Source organism: Nanorana parkeri, unplaced genomic scaffold (genome assembly GCF_000935625.1).
Source record: "Nanorana parkeri isolate BGI_ZX_2015 unplaced genomic scaffold, ASM93562v1 scaffold19, whole genome shotgun sequence".
In the NCBI taxonomy this organism is placed as follows: domain Eukaryota; kingdom Metazoa; phylum Chordata; class Amphibia; order Anura; family Dicroglossidae; genus Nanorana; species Nanorana parkeri.
Window position 1 is genome coordinate 886,183 of NW_017306287.1, and position 9,207 is coordinate 895,389.

Consider the following 9,207-nt stretch of genomic DNA (forward strand, 5'->3'; position numbering starts at 1 on the left):
GGTCACAGAGGGGACACCAGTGTATGACTGAAGGACAGTATATGGGATCACAGAGGGGACACCAGTGTATGACTGAAGGACTATATGGGGGGACAGTGTATGGGGTCACAGAGGGACCCCCAGTGAATGACTGAAGGAGTGTATGGGGGTCACAGAGGGACCACCAGTGAATGACTGAAGGACTATATGGGGTGACAGTGTATGGTGTCACAGAGGAATCACCAGCCGTATTATACAGATAATAAATCTCTATTTTTTCTAACATAGATCCTCACCCATCACATCCCCACTGTGTACTCTCATTTGTCTCCACTTCCTGGTTGCTAGGAAGCGGCCATCTTTCCGGAGACTCTTATATTGCGTACAGAAAGGTTTGACTACAACTTAAAGGGCTCCCACAGCGCAGACATATTTGTGCTCTAGTGACAGAGGGATTGTGTTCTGTCGAAATGGTCAACTCGTCGAGATCTCCAACACCCGTGTCACCCGGCGCCGTGACGTAATTAAATGCGCCGTGTATAGAGGACTGCTGAGGAAGAAGACTACATAGTAGGAGAGGTGAGGCTGGGGGGTGAGAGCTGGTAGGAGGGGGATAGGTTGGTGATGTGTCTGTTCGATATTATAGAGGGACATTCACGACTTTTCTGGACATGCTGGGGCTAGTTGTTCCCTGATTTACCTGAAGAGCCATGGGTTGCTTGCATTGAAATCACAATGCTGCATGAAAACTCTGACCTGAACCTTTGGGGTTCACAATCCATGTATAGATCTGGTGCTGTGCAGGGCATTGTGGGAATTTTATATACAATCTAGGGCTTCCCAGGAATATCAGGGAGGATACATTTACTGTAATAGAAATAACAGTGCCTGCTGGGGGAGGTGTTTGGGGTGTCCAGCAGAAAGAGGCACCTGCATTGGTTTCAGCCAGTTTTTCTAATATTTTAATTCGAACCTGTGTATGGTCTGTGTGTGTATGAACCAAAAGGAGAGCCAGACACACATATCATGACTATTACCACACCACTCTTTCGCAGACCAATCAGTGGCTGCTGGAACATTCCATGCCCCACAACAACGAGACCCTAAAAAAGCCGCCGATGCCCGTCCAATCGGCCATGGCCAGGGTATTCCTCTCCCTGTGGCTGCATGTAAACAAAGGGGTGGGATGCTGGTGACATCATTGACCTTATATAGTCACATGGCTATATTAGGTTAATGTGACCACATAAGGTCGATTATGTCACCAGCATCCCGCCCCTTTGTTTACATGCAGCTGTGGGGCGGGGAATTCCCTGGCCGACACTGATGGCTTCTTTCTGGGTTTAGAGCTTGGGTGCGGCATGGTCCAAAATACACTTCTAGACTCATAATAGGGGTTTTTAGCAGACAAGAAAAGTCAGCATTTTCCAGCAATTGTATAACAAAAATATCAGTAAATGTAATGGTTTTCTGGTAGGTACAGTCTTGGCCTCAGACGCTGGCATTGCCCCCCTTTAGCAGAAATGACTTCCTGTGGGCATTTTGTATATCTACCCAGCAGTCTTCAACATCAACATTTTGGTCCACTTCCTTCAGTTGCAAGATGTTTGTGGGTTTCCTTGCAGGAGCTGCCCATTTCAACACCCCCGCTCCAAAATGGGAGTCAAACCATAACCCTCTTATTTCTTCTTTTTGGCCCATTCATTGGTGGATTCATTCTTGTTATGGTGCTTCTAAACATTATCGCGGTAAACGATTCACTCTCGGTTAATCTTTTGCACAGATGGCCTCATATTCTTATCAAGCACACTTTGATATGATGGAGAATTCTTAGTTGACTTCATGGTGCTACTGATTGTTTTTTCTCATGCACCCAGCTCTGCATCATTGGAAATAGGGGCGAGAGTCACATGCTCCCACAGACCCATAAGTAGCTTTTGCTTCAGGTGTTGGTAGGGGGAGAATTAAAGGAGAACTATGAGGGGAGTGATTTGCACTCATCCTCATAGTGAGAGCCGACCTGTGACAAAGAAGCTGTCACAGGTCGGCTCTATCGATCGGGAAGTGAGCAGAAACATGCAGCCGATCCGCTCACTTCCCGATCGTCTCCCTGCAGAAAGTGGTGACTGTCCCCCCTCCCCTCTGATCCTCCAGCGGTGAGAGGAGGAACAAACGAGGGAGGGGGCGGGCACAGCTGGCTCTACCTCTAGATAGGAAGAGCCCGCTGTCACTCACGCAGCTGGGTGGATCTCGGCGGTATTGTCGGGATCCGTCCCGGCTGCAGCTCTCTCAGTATATTGCGGGCAATAGCTCGCTATATACTGAGCTTTGGGTCACGGGAGGACGCTAGTATATGTCCTCCCGTGACCCTAAAGAGAACAATGGGATAAAAAGGTTACCCCTAGAGCTGCAGCTAACGATTATTTTAAAAATCGATTAGTTAGCCGATTATTAAGTTCGGTTAATCGGATAAATAATAAAATAAAATGTAAAAAATGGCTCCAGTGATGGACTACTAGCTTGTATTGAGATTGCACTCCATCACAGGAGCAAGCTTGGAGCGGTGGAAGTAAAAAAGAAAAAAAATAGTGTGGTGTGCAATATATTGAAAAGGAAAGTGTAAAATTATACAGCAATGAATGCAGAATGGCACCGACTATAGAGGAATACAAATCCCAGCAATAGTACATTATACAGAGCAATGCAGAATTTCACCAGCTATAGAGGATTACAACAAATCTCAGCAATAATACATTATAGCTGGCGGTATTCTGCTGGGCGCTGTATAATGTACTGTTTTTTTTGTTTGGGTTTTGTAGTCCTCTATAGCTGGTGGTATTCCGCATTGCGCTGTATAATGTATTATTCCTTGATTTGTAGTCCTCTATACAGTGCAGTGCAGAATATCACCAGCTATATACCAGGGATACAACAAATCCCAGCAATACATTATACATACAGTGTATAATGTATCGCTGGGATTTGTATTCCTCTATAGCTGATGGTACATTGCGCTGTATAATATACAGCACAATGTACCATCAGCTATAGAGGAATACAAATCCCAGCAATACATTATAGAGTACCATGTGTGGGAAAGTGCAGGCTTACCTGAGCACAGTCTTCCAGCAAATTGCTTCTGAGATCGGACCTGTCTATCAGCGGCTGTCATCCCCCCACACCTGCACCTCCTTACTACATCTCCCCGCGTCCCTGTGCCGATCGGCGGTGAATGTGAGGCGGGGAGGAGGTGCGGCGTAAAGAGCGTGGATGCAGGCGGGTCTGGCAGCGGCGAGTGTGAGGTGGGGAGGAGGTGCGGCGCACGGCTTGTGTGGAGCCGTGAACAGGGCCAACTGATCGGAAGCCGATTAATCGATTATTGAAAAAGTTGACAACTTTTTCAATAATCGATTATGTCGATTAGTTGTTGCAGCCCTAGTTACCCCATAGTTCTAGTGTATGTCCAGCTATAGTGTTTTGGGTTTTTTTTTACACAAAAAAGTTTATGGAATAAAATAGCATACAAATAACACGTCTGAAACATAAAAATGGGGCTTATCTAAACGAGCCCAAATGTGAACAGAACAAAAGTAGTAAGTAAGGAGCTCGTTAGATGCACAGAACAAAAAGAGACTAAGATGGGAATATAAGGCCGTGAGGTTACCCTGAAAACGTTCAGCATCAGAAGAATCCAGACTTTTAGTAATATCGCAGTAGGTTGCATGACTACCCTCAAATACATTGGGTCTTAAAACCTCAAAAAATGTAAACTGAGAAGAAAAGAGATAAAGGAGAAAAAGAGTTAGCAGATGAGAGTCTGGGGTGGGGGGGCGGTGTTTACGACAACCATTCAACAGTATTAGGGCCTGTTCACACGACGTCCGTTTTCTGTGCTGACCTGATCCGTACGCTCCTGCACTCAAAATGCATCCCAATGTATCCCTATGTGTTTTATGGGCTACGGTTCTCACGTGCGCAGTCCGTTCAGGTTACGACAGAAAAATACTGCATGTCACATTTTGTACGGTCAGGAAGCAGAAAATGCATCAAAAACGCACTGCGCTGCAGCTAGCATACTGACAGCCCAACTCTAGCAAAAAAAAAAAAGTTTTTTTTTTTTTTTTTTTTTACTGGAACGCATCAAAAACGCGGCTAAAACACATAGCACCGCATGTGCTGATCCGCACCTGATCAGGACCTGAAACTCATGTGAACAGGCCCTAAAGGCAACTGAAACTGGTCAGCAAGGCAAGATCAAATCCAGGAGGTTGGGGTTATGTTATCGAGGGTTGGCAGTCATAGTTTTGAGTACACTTGCAAAGAGTAAATACTTCTGTTAGGTTTTTATGGTTGCCTGAGACCCAGTTGGAGAGATTTCAACTCACTCCTTGTTCATGTGACAGTAGGACAGGAAATAAAGGGAGCTGTCGTCACCATGACAGAAAGACGAGGACAGTCAGAATAACTGGACAAAGGTTCCATCCCTTCCACATTTTCCGGAGTCTAGTTTTTTGTTGTAGTCTATGTCCTTCCCCTTAGAGATTTCCCATGTGAGGGGAAACTTCCCCCAATGGGGACACAGTCCATAAATAAACCAGACGGTGGTTCTATTCCTTCCCCACTATGTGGGTTTTTAGGTGAACCTGTTGCTTTGCCCTAGATAAGTAGAGCACAGATTCACTTTAAAATAGCTTTGTACATTTATTGCTTTTCCAAGAAACACAGAACTGGCATAAGGGTTTTGCATATCTGCCTGCGGGTCCTTGTAGAGTTGCAGAACTGGTCTGCTTTTCATCTGGGGGAAATGCAGAAAAATAATGATCCATGTGACAGCTACACCGTAAGTATCTCAGTTGGCAGCACACCAGGGGGACGGGCAACCCCTCCAGCTGTGCTTTAACTACAAATCCCAACATGCTTCTGGAGTCATGTTTGTAACGGTCAGTCTTGAAATGCCTCATGGGACTTGTAGTTCCACAACAGCTGGAGGACAGGAGTTGCCCACCCCTGCACTAGACGTACTGGCCTATGAAATCTCACACTAACTGAACATTTTCTGTGCTTCAAAATCCATCCTGGTCTTCTTCAAGGACTCTTAAGGTTCAGATATTGTTTGATTCATATATACACAGTACATTTAAAGAAGAACTGAGAAAAAAAAAAAGTTACCCTTGCAGAGGGCCCCCCTCCCCTTTCCTTTCCTTGATAGAGTTAAGTGCTCATTTTGGTCTAGGGGCTGGAATAAAGCAGATTTACTTACCTGATCCCGGCTCACAATGGGTGCTAGACGGATCCCTGAAGCCTCTTCTCTCCTGGGCTCTGGTGGTCTAAGGACGGCTGCTGTCATCACATCTTATTCAGGTCCATTGACTTTTCATTAGATGTGAAGACACCCAAGGACATTCCATAGCTGGAGTGGAAGGGAAGAAGAGTCCTGATTCGGGGGCCAAGATCAAGTAAATAGCTCCCCTAGACAAAACGAGCACTTAACCCTTGCAGCGCAGGGCTAGCCCCACTGCAAGGGATACGTTTTTTTTTTTTTATGTGCCCAGCGTTCTTCTTTAAACCCTGACTGGATGATATTTAATTTGCTTTGTTTAGCAAACCCAATACTACTTTTCTTTTATTCATCCTTTGTTAAAAATCATTGCTGTTGACCTCCTGCAGGCTCTTTACAGCCACTTCCTGCCTACAAGCACCCCCCAGTGTTGCCTTTGTAGTGTTAATCAAAAAAGCCAGTTGTAGTCTCCATTGGGATAGCGTGTGAAAAGGTGACAATACAGGAGAACGTTTGCGAGACAGGAACAGTGTTATCACCGTATAACAGGAAGTGCTGAACAAGAACCCCTAAAGCGATATTAATTCTTTTTTTAATATTTGCTATAAGGAGACCCACCTTTTCCTGAGGCTATTGTTCTTTTTCTTTAAAAGTTGTTAAATTCCTAATTTTCAAGTGGGTCCCTACAGCGCTCTTCCCCCCTGCACGGGTGCCTCCATCGGCTAACGGAGGTACCCGTGCGCGTTCGTGCCCGTAGTCCATAGACACACACAGCCCTGTGGCGGGCCACGCCCCTTCTCTCTGACCAACACTTTGGTTGATGGCAGAAGGAGCCTATGGCTCCTCTGCCATCAGTATCGTCCCCCTGCAACCAGGAAGTACGGGGAACGGAGGATCACTTTGGGAACGGCGGAGGGGACGAGCGTCGCTGACAGGTAAGTGCGGGTGGGGACTGGGGGAAAAAAAAAAAAGGTTCTGCAAGGTTTTTACCCAAATGCAGAGAATGCATTAAGGTAAAAAATGCCCAGACCTTAATACTACTTTAAGGCACGATCGGCAAGTATTGTTTTAATTAAAGCTGCAGATTTCAAATGACTTGACAGCTTATATGAGACCATGATTGGCCATGCCTGCGATACCCATTCATCTATTTTTTACAAACGTGCAGGTTTGCTTGAAGTGAATGTGAGTGCACTAGGTTTGGAGTATACGTACTTTTTCTGGCTGCATCAGATCAGACTAGTCTGGTGTCAACAGAACAACAGAATCCCATTGGAAATCATTGTGGTGCGTTTTTGATGCAGCTCAAAAACGCAACGGGCTGCATCAGGTGTGAATGGGCCCTAAAGTAGGAAGGGGGAGTGCTCACATCATGGCTTATCTAAGGCTGGGTTCACACCTAGGCATATGGAATATGCGCGTTTTGTGCTGCGCGTTTTTTACCGCGATTTGCGGTAAAAGAAACGCGCGTTTCCGAGGGCTACCTGGCTGTATCCCAATGGATACGTGCGGCAAATACGCCCCAAAGAAGCTCCTGTACTTCTTTGGGCGTAGGGCGTTTTGCAGCGCGTTCCTACGCGCTGTAAAACGCCCAGGTGGGAACCATGCCCATAGGCAATTATTGGTTTTCACATGTTGAGCGTTTTACAGCGCGTAGGAACGCGCTGTAAAACGCCCAGGTGTGAACCAGGCCTAAATTTCCATTCACACTGAGCGTTTTGTAGCACGTTTTCTGCTCCACAATCACTCAAACATGAAGCTCAATGTAGCTCTTCCAATGTATTTCAATGGAGATGTTCACATCTTGAAGCTCAATGGTCGCCTGAAGCTTGTAGCTCGAACATGAGCTACTTTGTGGCGGATTTTGCGCTTTTTGGCCCCAATAGACTGCAATGATGTAGCTCAGTGACGCTCATTAGAGGCGTTTTTGACCTCATTCACACTAAGCTACAACAAAATAAGCGCATATTTGAGCAGAGCGACATTGAGCTACAGTGCACATTTTGACGCGCTACGTAGTGTTTCTTCTGGCGCTTTACCACAGGGACTTTGTAGCTGCTACATTGGGCTGTATCCAATCAAATCTTTGACGTGACATTCCTTTTGTTGTTTGCTGCTTCTGTGGAGTGTCATTTCTGGGCAAAAGTGACACTTGTGTAGCGCGACATCGCGCTACAATGTCGAGCAAAAACGCAGACAATGAGCGACATTGAGCTACACCATTGAAGTCTATTGGGGCCAAGAAGCACATAATCCGCCACAAAGTAGCTCATGTTCGAGCTACAAGCTTCAGGCGACATTGAGCTTCAGGATGTGAACATCTCCATTGAAATACATTGGAAGAGCTACATTGAGCTTCATGTTTGAGCGATTGTTGAGCAGAAAACGTGCTACAAAACGCTCAGTGTGAATGGGGACTAAGGCTGGGTTCACACCTAGGCGTATTGAATATGTGCATTTGTCGGGCGTTTCCTGTCGCGCGTTTTTACCGCGATTCGAGGTTAAAAAAAACGCGCGTTTCCGAGGGCTTCTTGGCTGTATCCCAATGGAAACGCACAACCAAAACGCCCCAAAGAAGTACATGTACTTCTTTGGGCGTAGGCCGTTTTGTAGCGCGTTCAGACGGGCTGAAATACGCCCAGGTGTGAACCATACCCATAGGAAACAATGGGATTTCGGTGCAGAGCGTTCGAACGCGCTACAAAACGCCCAGGTGTGAACCGGGCCTGAGGGAAATAATAGCGCTTCGGATATTTCAGCACCATTTAAAGTGGTTTGTTTTTATTGTACATATTCATTTCCTGTCATTTTTGCATGTGTTTTCTTTTCCTACCCTCATTTAGGAACCATGATGAACTCGTCTCAGGGCACGGTGGGCAGCGACCCCGTCATCCTTGCCACAGCCGGATATGACCACACTGTCAGATTTTGGCAGGCCCACAGCGGCATCTGTACCCGCACAGTGCAGCATCAAGACTCTGTATCCTTTCGAGTAGCTCGACCGTACAAAAAGAGAGAGATGAGTAGATGAAGGGCCCATTGACATTTATGTGGTATAGTAAGATCACATGGCAACGCACATACTGTTCAGTGTCATGCATTTTAAAGCCGAACTCCAAATAAAATCTTAACCCTTGCATTGGGGCTACCCCCGCACGCTGCAAGGGTTATATGCTCATTTTGAACCACGATCACGGCTTTCTCTTACACACGCTACCTCCAGCCTGTCTCTTCCTCCACTGCAATGATGGATTGTCCCCCAGCGTGCTCACGTTGTATACACTGTATAGGATGTGATGACTCACAGGACCTTAGACCACTGAAGAGGAGGGGGAGCGAGGTTGAAAGGACCGGTCTAAGAGCAAGCCACAATCGCGGATCGGGTGAGTATAACTTTGTGTCTGTGTGCTATCCATACCGTGACCACTTTATGATCACCTCTCTAGCTCTTCCCCAACTTTCCTTCTGTAGCCGCCATTGCAGAATCCAGACAAGCGATATGAGTTATTAACAGTCAAGCAAAACAAATGGCAAGCGCACTCATCAACTCATAACCAGCTTTCAAGCAAGGTGCACATGAAAGGGCTTTATACAGTACAACAGCAAAAAGTTTCCCAGCACACTCACCAGCCAGCATGCAAAATTGATTTGGTGCAGTGACACACTGGGGGTCTCAGCTGCCGTTGTGATGTGCGGGGTCCCTTGTGTGTCCCTGTGCTTTAAGGAGGTTGGGTTGCCTCCTGGCGAACCTGCACCCAATTTTATCTTTTGCTACATGTGCTCCAGGATGGAGACTATCATAGGTTAGGACCGCACTACACAGAGGAGACTTGGCGAGGCAACGCGACTTTCCAATATTCTGCAGAAGACGTGTATCTAAAAATCTCTTTTTTTCATGCTGGCTGGTGAGTGTGCTGGGAAACTTTTTGCTGTTATCAGTTATTAATAGC

The 9,207-nt window shown here is 46.3% G+C and overlaps 1 protein-coding gene across 3 annotated transcripts in view; it reads left to right on the plus strand.

The window, feature by feature from the left end:
• Window positions 1–494: 494 nt before the first annotated feature.
• Window positions 495–9,207, plus strand: part of MLST8 (MTOR associated protein, LST8 homolog) — a 26,794-nt gene continuing 18,081 nt past the window's right edge. The window contains exons 1-2 of one of the 3 annotated variants that reach the window (XM_018561703.1): window positions 495–558; window positions 8,101–8,237. In XM_018561703.1, coding sequence (XP_018417205.1) covers window positions 8,106–8,237 — 132 coding nt within the window. In that variant the 5' untranslated portion in view covers window positions 495–558; window positions 8,101–8,105. Of the gene's footprint in view, window positions 560–8,100; window positions 8,238–9,207 lie in introns of all 3 variants that reach the window. The other 2 variants (XM_018561696.1, XM_018561690.1) reach the window with 2 other exon arrangements.